The sequence below is a fragment of the Boeremia exigua genome (assembly GCF_020726555.1).
Source record: "Boeremia exigua strain MPI-SDFR-AT-0100 chromosome Unknown C7974scaffold_12, whole genome shotgun sequence".
Lineage (NCBI taxonomy): Eukaryota > Fungi > Ascomycota > Dothideomycetes > Pleosporales > Didymellaceae > Boeremia > Boeremia exigua.
In genome coordinates, this window is record NW_025763529.1 from 376,028 (window position 1) to 392,212 (window position 16,185).

At 55.6% G+C, this 16,185-nt stretch overlaps 6 protein-coding genes across 6 annotated transcripts; 2 read left to right on the top strand and 4 right to left on the bottom strand.

The window, feature by feature from the left end:
• Nucleotides 1-156: 156 nt before the first annotated feature.
• Nucleotides 157-641, bottom strand: C7974DRAFT_417144 (DASH complex subunit Dad3-domain-containing protein; the record flags this gene model as incomplete). Its single annotated transcript, XM_046144047.1, has 2 exons — nt 157-363; nt 510-641. The coding sequence occupies 2 exons, from the start codon at nt 639-641 to the stop codon at nt 157-159; spliced, it is 339 nt and encodes a 112-aa protein (XP_045992566.1).
• Nucleotides 642-729: 88 nt separating this feature from the next.
• Nucleotides 730-3,314, bottom strand: C7974DRAFT_402928 (serine/threonine-protein kinase-like protein nrc-2). The gene is made up of 4 exons (XM_046142772.1): nt 2,359-3,314; nt 2,012-2,311; nt 1,581-1,965; nt 730-1,534 (listed from the first exon to the last, which is right to left on the bottom strand). The coding sequence occupies exons 1-4, from the start codon at nt 3,224-3,226 to the stop codon at nt 1,141-1,143; spliced, it is 1,947 nt and encodes a 648-aa protein (XP_045992567.1). The 5' UTR covers nt 3,227-3,314; the 3' UTR covers nt 730-1,140.
• Nucleotides 3,315-4,655: 1,341 nt separating this feature from the next.
• Nucleotides 4,656-11,093, bottom strand: C7974DRAFT_366903 (uncharacterized protein; the record flags this gene model as incomplete). Its single annotated transcript, XM_046139861.1, has 8 exons — nt 11,029-11,093; nt 10,929-10,964; nt 9,644-10,879; nt 8,729-9,594; nt 8,234-8,493; nt 8,027-8,171; nt 7,743-7,917; nt 4,656-7,573 (listed from the first exon to the last, which is right to left on the bottom strand). Exons 2-8 carry the CDS (start codon nt 10,957-10,959, stop codon nt 4,656-4,658), a joined length of 5,631 nt encoding a protein of 1,876 aa, XP_045992568.1. The 5' UTR covers nt 10,960-10,964; nt 11,029-11,093.
• On the top strand, nt 11,094-11,669 carry C7974DRAFT_427925 (mitochondrial ribosomal protein S19; the record flags this gene model as incomplete). Its single annotated transcript, XM_046144581.1, has 4 exons — nt 11,094-11,256; nt 11,309-11,324; nt 11,372-11,551; nt 11,627-11,669. Exons 1-4 carry the CDS (start codon nt 11,214-11,216, stop codon nt 11,667-11,669), a joined length of 282 nt encoding a protein of 93 aa, XP_045992569.1. The 5' UTR covers nt 11,094-11,213.
• A 79-nt stretch (nt 11,670-11,748) lies between these two features.
• C7974DRAFT_343725 (transcription initiation factor-like protein TFIID subunit 10) lies at nt 11,749-12,747 on the bottom strand. The gene is made up of 2 exons (XM_046139318.1): nt 12,376-12,747; nt 11,749-12,324 (listed from the first exon to the last, which is right to left on the bottom strand). The coding sequence occupies exons 1-2, from the start codon at nt 12,625-12,627 to the stop codon at nt 11,914-11,916; spliced, it is 663 nt and encodes a 220-aa protein (XP_045992570.1). The 5' UTR covers nt 12,628-12,747; the 3' UTR covers nt 11,749-11,913.
• Nucleotides 12,748-12,764: 17 nt separating this feature from the next.
• On the top strand, nt 12,765-15,239 carry C7974DRAFT_402938 (uncharacterized protein). Its single transcript, XM_046142774.1, has 2 exons — nt 12,765-14,218; nt 14,287-15,239. Exons 1-2 carry the CDS (start codon nt 13,233-13,235, stop codon nt 14,792-14,794), a joined length of 1,494 nt encoding a protein of 497 aa, XP_045992571.1. The 5' UTR covers nt 12,765-13,232; the 3' UTR covers nt 14,795-15,239.
• The last annotated feature ends 946 nt before the right edge of the window (nt 15,240-16,185 follow it).

Below are 16,185 nucleotides of genomic sequence, written 5' to 3' on the forward strand. Positions count from 1 at the left end.
CGACCACATCGTCCTGTAGTCTCGTGTCTGTCTCTGGCTCGACCACCACGTCGCCCTGTAGTCTCGTGTCTGTCCTCGCCTCAACCACCACGTCGTCCTGCAGTCCCACACCCGCTGCCCAGCACAATCCCCTCTATTCTCTCCCACCACCCCCCACTACCCCGCCCACCCCTCTTCCCCCTGCCCCTCCCCCTCCCCCTCCGCCTCATGCCCATTATCCTGAATCTGCTGATTCAGCACAATACTATACACACTCGCCTTCAGCAGCGTGAAAACCAGACTCGTCTTGCGCTCGAGCCCGCGCAGGCCGTCGAGAATCGCCGCGCTGGGCTGGTCGCTGAGGTCGCTGAGGAGAGTGCTCATCTGTGCGGTGGGGCGGGTCAGTCACTGGCTTGTGCAGGGAGGGGTTGGGGGTGCAGTGACGGAGGAGGGGGGGTGTAGTGTGCGGCGACAGAGAGGGGGGATGTAGTGGTGTAGTGGTGTAGGTGCAGTGACAGAGAGGGACCTACGTCGTTGAGGTTGCCGAGCAGACGCGCGTATTCGTCGAGAACCTCTTGTTCGAGCGGGGACAGCGTCTCGTCGTCGTCGAAGCCGCCCTGGTGCGACGCCGTGGAGGCGTGGAAGTTGTGCGTGTCGGCCATGCTGGACGGGCGCGGACTGTTCGCGTACTGTGTGGCTGCGGTGTTGATTGTCGCGGCACGCAACGCGACTCGGGGCGCGGGGAAGTCGCGACGTTCTTCCGATGGCTTGACTCGCGTTTCTTGGCGCTGTGGACGACGACCATACATCACTCGTTCACAAAACCCGCGATGCATCTTATGCCTGCTATTGCTATCTGCCGTGCACAACACACTCCCCCTGCGGCTAATAAGTCCACCGTGACTAGTCCTTGACTGTAAGGAAATCGACTAACAATGAACGCTCTTAATAAATACCAACGCCAACGAATTTTACACGACGCCCAGCGACTCTCGTCTGCCTGAACCGTCTGCGGTAAATGCTCCAACAAACGCCGTTGCGTGAGAAGATTCCGATGTCTATCAGCTGTAGTAAATGAGTGCAGCTGAGAAACGCATCAGAGCGCCTCCCCTGTCGCAATGTAGAAACTAAATGCAGGCCTGTCTCGAAACACGACTAGTACTACCTCGATCCCGAGTTCTGTTGCGCGAGGTGCTCATGATCCGTCACCGCGTGGCTGTGGTCATCGCCATCGTGGTGTAGGGTAACACTGTTGAACTCTTCAAAAGGATCCGCTATCTCGCCCATCGGAGTCGCAAGACCAGAGTCCAGTGGTACACCTTTGATCTTCGTCACACCAATATCAACACTCTGGCTCTCCTTGACATTTCTGAAGTTGGGTGTCTCGATGCCATGGCCTTGATGGGGAATAATGGGGGGCTTCGAGTGACGGAGCAGCGCCCATTGTGTAGTGCGGAAGAAAGGTGCCGTCTTGATGTCAGACGCTCCAGCGCGAGATCCGAGTCGTCGAGTCTCGTCCTTGATGAGAAGTTTGCGAATGAGCGACTTGCAGAGGCTTCTTGTTGTTAGCATTTCCCTAGAGACAACTACACTTTACTTACTTGGAGACCGGCGGTGCGCCAGAGCCCTCGGGGAAGGGCACCTCGTCCCTCAAGATATTGGCAAACGTTGCGTTGCGGTTCTTGCCCTTGAAAGGGGTTGTTCCGTACAGCATCTCGTAGATTAAGATACCCAACGTCCACCAATCGACAGCACTAGTGTGTCCGCAGCCCTTGATTACCTCGGGAGCAATGTACTCCTCCGTCCCGACAAACGAATTTGTACGGAAGTTGTTGATACACGACTTCGTGTCTATCGTTGGCAGGTTGCTCGAAGAAGTGCCGTTGCGGCCGCTGAGGATCATCGTCGGGCGACCGCCGGGTTCTGACTGTTTCGACAGATCGAAGTCGGACAACATGATGTGACCAGACTGGTGCAGGAGAATGTCTGAGGTTATTAGCGTTGGATTCCGTTTCGGGGTGGACAAACGTACTCTCGGGTTTCAGGTCACGATAAATGAAGCCCATGAGATGCAGATATTCCAATGCAGCCGTAACCTCGGCTGCATAGAAGCGCGCTGCATCCTCGTCCACGCACTTGTTCGGTCGGGTTTGGAGTGCCCTGAAGAACTCGCCACCACTGCAGTATTCCATGCAAAGATAGAGGTGGTCTTCCGACTGGAACGAATGGTACAGGGTAACAATAAAGGGGTGGTTGCTGGTGGCCAGAATCTCCTGCTCGGCCAATGCACGCTTAATCTTGTTACGTTTAATCATCTCTTTCTTGCTTAGCACTGTAGATAGTTAGTATCGCCCGCCTCGGTCAACCAATCGCACTCACCCTTCATGGCATAAAGCCGACTTGACTTCTTCTCTCGCACCAAGTACACCTTGCCAACGTCGCCCTTGCCGATCAGCTTGATCTTGTCGAAGCTGCCCGGTCCGACTTCTACGTTGCGGACCTTGATCGAGTTGGAGCTGTATGTTCTCCGGAAAGCCACTGACTGGCGGATCTGGCCGGGGGTGGGAATGCCCTTGGACACGTCTATAGGAGACAAGTGGTCGTTGTCGTGCTGTGCGGTCTCGACCATGCTAAGCGTCGAGGAATTGGGATGCAGCAGGACCGGCTGCTTGGCCAACTCTGCGGTCTGTGGCCGTTCTGCGGACTTGCCCGAGGAGAAGAGGCCCTGCGCATTGGGTGCGGACGCGACCCTTCGCAGTTTCCGCGCCAGCTCCTCCTTCCCGGCGGCAGTGGCCTGGTCGTTCACGCCGCTGACGGCGTCGACCTTGGTGGTTGGTATACCGGGCGTGTCGGGCGGGGTGGAGGGCACGCTACCCTCGTTGTGGTGGCGCAGGGCGGGGGGCCCCTGGTGCTGGAAGTAGGGGTTGGCATGGGCGGTCGGCGACACGGCGTCGTCGAGCGGGTTGCCCTCGCTCGTGACGGTGGTCGAGCGGTTGCGGGAGATGTGCGGCAGGAAGCGCGAGTGGCGCGAGCCCGTCTTCTCGCTCTTGGGGGTGTGGGTGCCATTGACCTCGTCCGAGTGCTTGCGCGGGTCGGCGCTGCTGTTGATGCGGAAGAAGTTCTTGATACGCTGCGAGACCTGGCCGTCCTTGGCGTTGACGGGCTTGTTGGTGGACAGCGGGTTGCCGGAGAAGGTGCGCTTCTCCGTCATGGCGGCGTTGGTCGAGGAGCTGAAGAGCTGCGTCATGGCCGGGGCGGCGGCGCAGGGGGAGCGGCAGGGCAGCGGCGGCAGGGCAGCGCGCAGGCGGTCGGGCAGCGGCGGGCGTGGGCGTGGGCGTGGTGGTGGTGTCGTGCGTGGTCAGTGGGCCATGGCCAGCCTGGGGGTGGTCGTGCCAGGGCTCGCCGGCGTCTGTGGCTGGAGCGGCGGCGGTGCGCCTCGAGCGAACGTCGCGGCGCGGACGTGCAGGCGGGACGGCGGCGCGCAACGGGCAGTGCGAGCAGCGAGCACGACAGGCGGACAGGCAGCGGCAGGCAGGGCAGGCAGAGGCAGAAGCAGAGCAGCGGGCAGCGTGGCCTTCGCGGGCGATGGGCGGTGGGCACGGCGCAGTGAAGTAGGGCCCGTCCCCGGCCTGCCTGCTCGCAACGGGCGGCGCTGGCCACAGGCAGCGGCGAATCGTCGTAGGGGAGCGGGGCCTGGCACTGGACGGGCCTAGCTGGAAGCCGCGTGTAGCTGCACCCTCGAGCAGCGGTGCAGTGCACAGCGAGCGCGTCCGGAGCGAGCCGCAAGCAGGGTGCCGACGAGCACGTCTGCGCTGCGCTGCCGGCGCTGCCAGAGTGCAGTCTGCTGTCCCCGGCCTGGCGAACGCTGGCCTGAGCAGCCTTCTGCGTGCTCGTCCGCCCTCCGCGTCCACGATCCACTGCGCCTCGCCGAAGCCTCCAGCCGGCACCTCCCCCACCAGCACCAACCTCGATTTATCAGCAAACAACTGCCCTCGCACGTCATCGTGCCCGCTCGCCGCACATCCTGGCCTGCCCGCGTCGCGTTGCTGCACTCTCCCTTTGCCTCTTGCCTCCACACGCCTGCCTACCTGCATCTTCTGCACTGCCGGCAGCTGGGTCGGGTGGCCATAGCCGCCAATTCACCCGTGCTCGACCACTGTCCAGCACTAGACTGGTTTGGGAGCCGCCCGACTTGGGGAAGCTTCAGCCCCTGGTCACGCTCGGCTGCAATTGTAATGTCCGAGCAACATCATTACCAACCTCACGGCTTACTGGAGCATTTCGAATCATGTTCATTATGCTATGCAAAGTCATTAATCTACTCGTCCTAACTGGATGCCATCGTCGAAACCCTGCTCACGCCATCGAATGAACAGGATGACGCTCCAAGTCTGACCCCAGTGGGACAACTCACGCCATCCCAACATCCACGACCGCCCCTTACCAATACTCGCGTAGTGACTGCTCGCAACAACGCCGTAAACTCTGTATGCAATCTGAAATATCTTGATGTACGCCGTAGGAGCCATGATCGAATGACAGGCCAATGGCCCGCCTCCCCAACCACGTACAGCCTGGCGAGGACGTATCATGACCGGAAGTAGATGATATCGAAGCTTGACGCGAAGCAGACATTCGGGCCTTGCCAAAGTGATAGCGTGTATCAAATAAATCGTTCAGCGCCGGCCCCCGTTCCTGCGACTCTCTTCCTCGCGGTAACCTTCGATTTCAGCCCTTTCGGTCTGCTTGAGAGCGTCAAAACGCTTCCGCCATTTCTCTGAACGCTTACTCTTCTCCTCTGAAGAGATGCCACGAGTCTCATCCTTTTTTGAGCGCCTGAACCTGTTGGTGACCTGTTCGAGCTTCGCTTTGGCCGGCGAATGTTCGCCAGACTTCTTCGGCGAACCTGGCGCGTTGGCTTGAGACGATGCTGTCGTATCTGGTGCAGATCCAGTTCCCTTGGCTGGTGAGGACACTGTCTTCTGCTTCCCTTTTCCACCTGAAGCCTTGAAGCAGGACGCACCCGTGTCCTCGACTTCAGCAGAGGTTGGTGCTCCACTTGGTTGCGCAGAACGCCTAACTGATTGACCGTGACCATCAACGCTCGTCTCCATGACCAAATCAACCAGATCATCCATGGCACCGTCCAGCCCTGAGACGCGGTTGTTAGCGAAGAGCCGAGCTGAAGGTATGCTACCTCCACCGAGTCCGCTAGGGCCAACCTCCTTGTGGATTGGGTAGAAGCGTTGTAAAGTCTGTGGGTTCATGTTCGTACGATCGGTGAGCTGGTTGCCCAAGAACTGACGGCTGGAAACGTTGTTCGCCGCATGCACAGAGGAGCGGGGCGCAGTACCTTTCTCCAATGTTTTGCCCGTCTCAAACTCGGGGCTGAGATGCGATGGGACGTTTCGATGATCTTTGGCCATTCTCTCTGGTATTAAGCCGGTAGGATTGGGATATCGCGTGGAAAGCTCACTCGCTTGTCGTGACTCGTGTACCAAGTTGACGCCATGAGCATACGGCGCTGGAGCATTGCGCATGGTGCCTTGAGGGCTGTAGGCAGAGTCTCGACGAGAGCTCGCAGTTGTACTGCCCTGGTTGGTACGTACATTCTCTTGGCTGCCAACTCGAGCCTCAGTCCGGCTGATTGACATACTGGCAGCAGAATCGTGAGGCATAGAACTAGCCACAAGGCCGTGCAACGAAGGTGTGCGAGAGTCGATACTACCTGTTTGCGACCCACGACCAGATGCACTGCTACGACGACTGTTCAAGGAGTCGGCCAAGAAAGTCAGGAGACCTTGGATGCATCCTTGCAACACTTCGGGGTTGTCAGGCATGCCAAAGTGATCGTATCCGGCTTGGAAGCCTTCTTGGTAGGTGGATGGGGCATGTGATACTGCTTTGAGCATGTTGAAAGGCCATGGTTCCTCTGATATAGCTCGATGCTGAGGACGATCCTGGCTAAGCATAATGTTTGAGGTAGTGTGCAGGTTGCCACTTGCTTGCAGGGTACGAGTCTGAGCGGACGTAGGGGCTTGATTTGCAGCTTCTTGCTTTAGAGGTGAGAGAGATTGCGGTTTCCCAAATGCTTCCGGCCAAGATCCAATCTTCGGTGCCGGCTCGATGTTCCTCGACTGGCTTGCACTGCTCTCGTTCCAAGGACTAGCAGGCCAGCTCTTCTCGGGTGTTGCAGGGACAGTCCTATTCTCGTCCTGGTTTGGCTGAGGCACACTGGTCGCTGGAGCCACTCGGGTCGACGAATGCTCATGAGTGTTTGTGGGGAAGAAATCGGTGGTGTCCACACTCGACAAGCTAGGTTGATGAGATAGCGTGTGGTCCATTCGCGTATCAGACTGTGGTATCTCTTGCCGATGCCAGGGTGGGCGCTTGTTTGGCGAGGGCGTAGGAGGAACAATGTCTTTGGTTGGCCTGTCTTTCGGCTCATACGTTGGACTCTTTGGATCCAGAACGGACCATGCTTGCTTCTTAGACTCTTCATTGGGGGCTTTGATCTCAATGGCACGCGACCTTCGATTGGTCGACCCCGGAGAGTGCGCAAGTGAGTTCGTAGGAGGAGGAACGAATGGTGCTGGGTCCACACTCGGAAAGCCAGAGAAGGGTTCGAAAGGCGGGTACATCATCATTGGGGCATATGGATCCGTTGCAGTGTAGCCATACACAGGCTGAGTGAGCGGCTGATGGTATGGTGGCATGAACGACGGCAGAGGCGCTGGTGCCACAACTGCGCCGACTGGAGTTGTTGAAGCCTTCTGTGAGTTTGCAGTCGCCGGATCCGACTCAAGGGCTGCAACGTGCTTGCGCAGCGTGTCAAGCTCAACGATCAGAGCCCTTTTCTGCTCAATTATGTTGGCTCGCCAGGCTTCATTCTGGTGTCCAGACTGCAACACTTCCGTTTGTTCCAGGGTTCGGAGCTCTTGTTTCTTTGCCGTTTGTTGAGCTCTGAGTGATGGAAGATCCAGTCCTGCAAACGGTGTTGGGGCGTTGGAACGCGGAGGATTGAACGGCATTCCAGACAATGTAGCCTGGCCAGGTAAGGAAGCACTTCCGTTGTCCTGCTTCGTCAAGCCTTCATCGGCCGGTGGCGTTGATGTGGGCATTGAAGATCCGCTATTGACTGTGGGAAGGGCAAACATGCGATCACCAACCACAATGATGGGCTGACCACCGACGACCTCGATACGAGCTGTATTATTTGGGAAAGATTGTGGATGCGCAGCCATGGTATTGTTGGGCACAGCGCGTATGGCCTGAGGGTTGTAAATGTTGAAGCTTGGCCGAAGACCTAGTGGTGGAAGATCGCCTGGTACAATGCGCCCGCCCGCTGTTACTCGCAAACCGGGTGGACTGCCGTGTTGCTTGAGAAGTTGTTCGGCTTTGCCACGCTTCACCGATGGAGATGGCGAAGGCCGTTTGTAAGCTGCCGCTGATGCTGGCACTGGCACTGGCACGAGTTCTGGCGTGATCTCGCGGGGTGGTTCAAGCGCAGCTGCTCTGGGTACGAACGTTCGCAAGCTTCTGTCGGACCTGCGCCCTATCAACTGCGCAGATGCAGAAGGACGTAGGACGTGTTCTTGCAGTTGCGTCAATATCTGTGTCTCAAATGGCAAGGTATGGACGAAGAGACGGTGAGAGGAGAGAAGAAGATGTGATAAAGACAGGCTTGAGTGAGATTTATGCAGGAAACGATGGCTGCAGGCCAGTGAGGTGAAGGTGAAGGTGAAGGCATGGTCAATGCTCACCTTTGATCACGTCCTCGTCCGCAAACTTGTCCAGTGACACAGCCGACTCAGATACAGAGTCGCGTAGAGCAAGTAGTTCTTCCACCTTGTATGCGGGTGCCATGACGGAAGCCTCGCCACCCTGTGCGCGTTCGCGGTGGACCGATGGCCTAGTCGGATACACTTGTAGCACAGTCTAGACAAGCAAAATGTGGGATGGTGCAATGCGATTATGCTGAAGAACTCGTTAGCCCACATCTTCGTTCGTTGCGGAATAGTGGCATGGCTACGGTGGCGGTGACAACAAACCTCAGACTGATCCAAGGGCAGTCACAGAGCGAAGGAGTGGCAGCTATCCAAAAAGCTGAAGGCCCGCAACACGAAAGAAGACGGACAAGAAAATGGAAGACGAATGAGTGTGTGATGAGATGGGAAGGACGGAGCAAGGAACTGAAGGTTTTGGCTAGCATTCTGCAGCACCTCCCCTGAACGTTACGTATTGGCAGTGCTACCCGGGAAAGCGTGGATGGGACAGAAAAGCTAAAGAAGGATAGACTGGTCCGGGGTCAAGCTCGAAGGATATTAGACGGACGCGACTGCCCCAACAAAGGCAGACACCAAGAAGGCGCACGGTCAAGTTGGATCTCTGCTTGGAAACAAGATACACAGCGAAGGCGTATGCAGAAGCCACCAAAACCACATATAGAGCATCGGCGTGACTTTTACATGTATGCATGAAGGGTCCCTGAACAAGCAGTGTATGGGTATCAGGCTACGGACTCTTCATATGCGCCATTGCTATGCAGACACACAATGCCAAGCTAAAAGTTGTAGTGCATCGCCCACCGGCTTTAGCTCCTATCAGCCAACACGAAGACATCATCTCCTGCGAGTGGCTCTGGTAGTCGGCGCGGGCTCGAATGCATCGTCATCATCGGATATCTCGTCGTCGCTCTGCAAGGACGTTAGCGTCACTGTTCCACATTTGATCCACGAGGGTTACTTACAGGCTCAGCAGCCTTCTTTCCCCGTGAAGCAGCACCTCGTGTAGGTTGACTGCGTTGTGTGGAAGGTTGAGAGAAATTCAGCGTAGTTTGCTTGCTCACCGCTGGTGTTCGCGTCCGCGTTGATGCCGAGACTTTGACAGGTGATTTCCGCCCAGCTGGTGCTTTCGTTGGCGCAGCTTTCTTCGCGGATGTTTTCTTTGCTGGCTTAACAAACAATTCTTCTGCACTCTCTTCATCCTCGTCGCTAATCATGACTACGTCGCCGTCTTCCTCTTCCTCTTCCTCTTCCTCCACGACCTTCTTCTGACCGCGTGTGCCCTTCGTAACTGCAGCTGTCTTTTTGGTCGCTGCAGGTCGACGTGTCGTCACAGCAGCTTTTGCACGACCAAGCTTTCGAGTCGGTATCGAGCCTAGGCCATCGCCATCTTTCTCATCTTCGTGGTCCGAAGCTACGAAGGCTCCCGGCTGGTCATTCCACGAACCATTATCCTCACTATCCCACGTGGCAGGCTTTGGATTGGTCTTCGACTTACGGGCTCTCTTGAGCTGACCAGACGCGAAAAGGGTTTCCAGTTGCGATCGATGCTGCTCCATCTCGTTCACAATGTCCTCCTCATCGACTTCGTTCGTTTCCATCAGATGCTTCAGTTGATTTTTCAGGCTCTCGTTTACGAATTGCTCCATGGCATGTTTGTCGTCCTTGTTCACAAACTGCGACACGGCATCGCCAAACGAGTTTTGCGGCAGGATGGTCAATGACTGTGCTGTAAGAAACTCTTTAACAAGTTTGTCTACTCCCACAGTGCTGAGTGTGATCTCGGCCATGACATTCTCAGCCGGCATCTCGGCGCTGTTTTTGGGTGTTCCTTCATCTTGGTCAGAACTCGACACGCGAATGAGTGGCAGTGCACTTACGAGTGGGCGCTTTTTTCTTGCGGTGAAACTGGACAACGTCATTGACATTTGCAACGCGATCCATAAAGCGGTTTGAGAAGCGCTGTGGGTTCTCGACGTTGAATTCGCCTGGTTGAGGGGCAGTGTACTCTACACGTAAGCGCACCAAAGGTCGAGGGACTTCTATGTCCTCGTTGTCGTCGCGATCGTCCTGCAGCTCCAGCCAATCACTCTTAGCCTGCTCTATCAGGTCCTCCACGATTTGATTAAGGTGTTGTGTGATCTTCGCACGGTTGTCTGACGATCGCCACAACTCTTTCTCTTTGATTTCCTTTTCTTCCGCCAGCACAATTTCCTTCATGATGAAAGGCCGAACCGTCTTCAAACGTATAGTCTCGCATGTGAATTCTTTGCCGGTGATGCTTAAAATAGCAACATGCTTGGGTACGGCTTCTCCAGGCATCAAAGACGTAGCAACAGAAGAGCCTGGCTGCATCACATAGAATCCCATTTGAGGGTTGTGGCGTGGGTCAATCAGGCACTCGTGTTCGTGACCCCAGACGACGAGATCCATGAAATCAGGCAAGAAGTTCTCTGGCAAGTAGCTGGTTGACGTGTGTGCGTGGTGGTTCTGATGGACACTCATAATATTGAACCATTCATCCTTCTGTGTGCCTGGCTGGAAGAACTTGACGTTGCCGTCCCGCCATGTGTGGAACAACCGTTCATCTCGCACGTTGCTGAGACCGTACAATGCGAGCTTTGTGCGGCCTTTTTGGAGAAGCACCGGCTTGACCGCAATCTTATCAACCTCTGGAGTTCGTCCAAAGTAGTTGACCAGGCCAGACGCTTGCAGTAAATCCAGCGGTGAGAACGATCCTTCACCAGAAGGGTCATCGTGATTGCCATGTATTGCAAATACCGGTATAGCCACATTGATGTCTTCGTCTTCGTAGTTGACGTGATCAAAGATGCCACCAAAGTTCTCGCTTGCATCACTGAGCATCTCCAGCTCGCAAGGCTTTTCTCCCAGGCAATTCTGGCGAATGGAGCGCATAACATGGTACATCGACTTCCGTGATGGCTTGTTCTCATGGAACAGATCGCCAGCGTGGAGCACCATGTCGACGTCATGCTCCTTTGCTAGCGACATAACCTCGTCAAAGGTCTTCCAGCTGTCGTCCTGGCGGTGCGCATCGCGTTCGTTGTAGCCAACGTGACTGTCTGTGGCGACGAGTATGCGAATGGTATCAGCACCTACATATCGGTCAGCTTGTCTATTTTAACGTGCATGTTGCACACTCACCCCGCCGGATGCCCTGCGCTCGTAGCGCCATTGTGTCTGGTGCAAGATCGTCAGCCTGCTCTGTGGATTGCACCGACGACGACTCAATTGAGAGGAATACCTGTGTTTACTGGGTGGAAGTAACAGCAGCTGGACGCACGCTCACATAGTTGCGCGACGCGACTTGCCCGCCTGCCGCCTGAAGCTAGTGCTGGGGTTCTAGCTAGCGTCACCGCGTCTTCATGTGACGCAGTCCGGAAGAAATTGAGAGTAAACTCCGACCTCACATCAGCGCAGCCCATCACAATGTTTCCCACGAGGGCGCTCTGCGCGCGATCTGTTTGGAAAGGTACACATAACTTCCGTCCGAGCGCTGAGCCTCCAACTAACAACTCCCGTAGGACCCAATATCCTGCCGTAAGCCACCCTACGAGTCTCCCCACAGATGGACTAAGCGTGCAAAGCCTCCCCATTGCGCGAGCAAAGGCCGGCGAACGACAGATCCCGATCAAAACACAAGCACGCTCTGCTACCGTTCTGCCCAATTTTGTGGGCCTGAAGTTCCAGGTTCACAACGGCAAGAAGTACGATGATATTACAATAACCGAGGATATGGTAGGACACAAGCTGGGAGAATTCGCGCCGTACGTCTTTACTATCATTCTGGACCACCTGAGAATGGTTGAGTCTAAACCAGACTGCTGACATGGCAATGGCAGGACACGGAAGAATTTCAGTTACAAGCAGACCAAGAACAAGTAGGGGATAGGTCGCAAATGCATCGACTGGGAGTTTGGGTATCATTTGTGTTTATCTGGATGTACTGCTACCTGTACAAAATGTACGACCTTCCGCAGCGAGGGCGCTGTTTGTCGATATCGATGTAACTTTCCCCTGCGCCTGTGACCAAACCAACGCCAAGAATGCATGTCCATTGGGACCCCGAGCACTTCACGCCGCGCATCTGATCCAATGCGCTGGCCGTGCTTTGCCAAATACGCAAGCATCACCGGTAGAACTCGCCGCGCTTGATGTTGACGCCGTACTCTCCAACCGCCATCCCAAGGTCCTCCATGGTAAGTACCGTCCGCCCTTGGCTACCACCCTGCCCACCACCTCCATACCCTGGCCGCTGGATCCCAAGGTTATAGTCTTTAGCTTTTGGCCCACTGTCCTTGCCGCCTTGGGCAGGGGCCGCTGCACCTGGTGCTCCTGCCGCGCCGCCGAGCCCACCCATGGGGTTGTTGCTTGTGGTATTCGAGGACCGGATGCGCGAGAACTGATACGCGTCGGCCGCAATATCTGCGATGAACTTCTGTGTCGCGAGTGCTAGTAGGCGGGCAAGGTGCTGCGACGTCTGCGGTGGTGGGGGGAGACCAGCACGCGTCAAATAGTAGTTGGTGACTGCATCAGGTATCTAGAACTACATCAGTCGGATTCTCAGAGTCGCTGGCAGGCTAGCACTCACTATGGGCGCATACTCGTCCATCTTGCCGAGGAACTCGCGCAGTGTGGCATCCTTTTTCGCAGGGATGCGCTGCTCGAACGTAGCAGCGGCGTCTGGAAGCCCATTCGCTGTAGGCGCGTCGTCGTTTGCGCCGTCGAGGTTCATGGCCTCGGCCTGTGTCGCGTCGTGGTTGATCTCATTCTCCACCGACTGGTCAAGGTCATCGTTCACCTCCATCTTGGTGTCAGGCGGTTGGGATGTGTTGTCGGACATGTTGTGGCGCCGGCTGCTATGTACAGGCGGATCGTGGAGCGTAGCGTGGGGGTGCAGTGAGTTGCGGAGGAGGGTGCGGGCGCGCCGGCGCAGTGGCCAAGGCCGGGCGGAACGGGACCAATCACCGACCTCGGTCGCCTTCACCTGTGCTCGTGGAAGGACTCAGTACAACGCCTGGCGGCGACAATGGAGTCAACAGTGAAATGCTACAAGGGATTATTAACGTCGAACGAGCGCTTTCCGGCGCAGACTAGACGTCATTCACTCGACAGAGCCTCGCGGCTGCCTAGTACCTCGTGCTAGTAATACGCCCCCGTGGCCTCCACAACAATGCTCAACTGCGCACCTTCGTGCAACTGCGTCGTGTTGATCTAGATCGATCGGCTAGTTGTAGCTATCATTTCTAGGTCGCACACATTCGACCCCACTACCCTCTAAGTCCACCAGAAAGTTGTTCCTGAGCGACAGCCTCTAGCTCTGTCGCCCAATATCCGCACGCTGCTGGTTGCGAGCTCCAGCTTACTCACAGCCAGACATTCTATGCCGAGCCAGAACCCCATCTACACCACCAGCTCATTTCAAAGGTCCCATTCAGGTCTCAGGAAATGGTTCTAGAGACCGTTCCACGCGGTTGTAGGGAAGGACGATCAAACACACCAGGTGATCTGGTAGTCAAAGGACTTCTGAGCTTACCACCAGAGATACTGGAGATAGTGTATCATCATCTCGACAGCATCGAAGATGTGCATAGCTTTGGCCGCACCCATAGCAAGATGTATGATGTCGTCAAACGGCAGACAATCTACACCGAGATAATGCGATCGATTATAGGACGATCGTGGGCCCATCGATATGATTTGCAACTATGTCGCGTTCTCAAGCTTCACGAAGAAGTTGTCAGACATTTCCAAGAAGGTGGCAAACCATTTCCGGTATCTTACAGCCAGGGAGGACCAAGCTACAACGAATGGGAGACGAAGCTCGCAAGCGCGACTACTGTACCAGAATGCGCCTATGGTCCATGTGCAACGTGCATGCCAGACGGCCTAGTTTACGAGATTCTTGCGCGGTATCAAGGTATGCGAGTGCTCGAACACATGTGGCTTGAAAGACAGCTGCAAGAGGAAGACTTTCTGTCAGCCGGCCCAACGACAAGTGACCAGGACTTGGTGCGGCAGTATACTTATCTTCTTGATCGAGCGCAAGAGTTCAAGCAAGGCAAATTCTCAGCCCGAAGCAGCGAAGACCCTGCAACATTGAATCACACAAAGCTCAACCCGGACCAAAGAGGGAGATTCTACTCAGCCATCACGTTCGTTTGGGTTCTGAACGAACTTCGCTGGGTCTTGACAAACTTCATATTCCCTTCACGGAGCACTCGTCTCAACGATATACTTGATCGATGCAGAGCAGACCTGACAAATCGATGTCATAACCCTCTGCTAGATCAGTTAGACCAACATGCTGTCTTCACCTTCATGTACCATCATTTGCTACCTCTACACAGCCCCGTGCTACAAGACCAAAACTCATCAAAGCTTCCGCTTACTCTCAATACTGACTGGATGACTGACGGTGCACAGTCTGCGAGGTACGTACGGCTTCCAAGAATGCATATGCGTAGTCTCCTTTCCACCGACTGAATGCTCACTGTGTCAGATTCCTGCAGCTCTTCCTCTTAGCCGGCCAAACCTATTTCCAGCCACCAGACCTTGTCGATCTTGCCATTCGTCACAAAGTGTCCCGATCGGCTCCATATCCTGAGGTGACATTGCCAGCGACGACCACGCACTGGATTCGCCCTTCAAATAGCTTCGCCTTCCCTGCAAATATTGCCCCTAGTGACTACAAGGGTAGACTTTCACGGTTGTTTGACACGCACGTTTCTCTCATCAATCGCTCTTGTTTCGCCCAAGCGCGGGCAGACAATGTCAGCCACGTACCTTACCGCATCGCACCGACATCGTCCAACGTTACCGGCCTTGCAAGTCGTTATTATGTTGACTCTATGGTGGCTGCCGTAGAATGGGGCCAGAGCTATGACAAAGACGCAAAGCCAGCCCGAGAAATTTTTGCCGGAGAGTGGCAGCGGAGGGCAATGTGGAGCGTGTGGTGGTGGGCAAATAGCGAGGACAAGGCGCGAGCAATAATGGCGAGGTGGAGGTAGACTCCAAACGATTCTAGACGGAGGACATCAGTGATAGGGTGTCCCAAAGACGAGAGTTGAGGCGTTCAGCGAGTTCCACTCGAATCACGGACTTGGACAGCCATTGAAGATTGATAGTTCAGTACCCAATTGCAATCCATCCAAACTCTCCACATCTAATGTTCAAACGTCACACAGCAACAAGCTTCCTGGAGTGGGCTCTGTACTATAGATCAGGTGTGATGGGCCCCCGCAATACACACGAAGCTACCTCAGGGTCTTTGCAAAAGGCGGGGATGCAATTTGTCGAGCCGTTGATGAAGCCGATGAAGCCGATGAAGATTGCACGTAGATCGAACGATATTGATTGAACTCGGCACGGCTTGATGACGCTAATTGAGGAATATAAGGGACGCCTCTCCAGGCCCATATGCAGAGTTAAGTGCGCCGAAAGCATGTGCTCTTTTGTTAGAGCTGACTAAGTATGTACCATAAGCAAGTGGTTACCACACTCGAACAGAGGTGCCTCGGGTCGCATGCAGTCGCACCGAAACAGCATTTCTTACATTCCCAGAAAAAGGCTGCCATGCGCCCGGGATGTCTCGGAAGACATGCTGGCCGAGTCCCGTTCTCCCGTGGGCACAGGGATGGCGCGCTCGAGCATGATCCGGTATTTTGTCGAGGAAAAGGTCATCAGCAGCCCTGCACTGAGGCACCAATGATAAGTCCTTTCGGTTTGTATGCGCCAATGCGTGCGTTGGGCGCTCCAGCTGCACGACACATGCAGCTGAGAGCGTGGAGTAGGCAGCAATGCTTCAGATGAGGGGTGGAATGAGTGAGGTCATCGCACAACGGGCAGCAATTTGGTCGTCAAGGGTTCACATCACCGTGCAAGCAATGGCACGCGAGGTGCGAGCCTGTCAGGCAGGCGGCGATGTCATCTAGGAGGGATTTACAGCGCGTTCCTCGGCCTACTGGGCGTTGATTTAGTGAAAGCGGGCCATGCGTGGGTGGTCTTCGGGTCTGCTAGTAGCGATTTTTTTGCGCTTGAGAGTGACCTTGTCCCCTCATTACTCTGCGCTTGTTGTACCTTTCCGCACACACGACAGTCAATTTTGTCAGGTCAACTGGCTTTCGGTCTGCTCTGATCAAGTTGCTTCTGACGCTCGAGACCCTCAGCCGGCCCGTTGTTGTTTCTCGCACGCCAAAACCCGCTGCGACTTCGACGCCGTGTGCCTGGAGCCCGCCATACTGTACCTCGCTGCAGTCGACACCCTCGTTCTCTGCGCCGACAGCTCATAGAGCCCACGGCACCGTCTGCGTGTTTGCTGCCTGTTCGTCGTGAGCGCCAGCCCAACAGCCAATCCAAGTTTTGCCAGAAGGTTAGTGCCGCTTGCTACCTGCCTACTTCG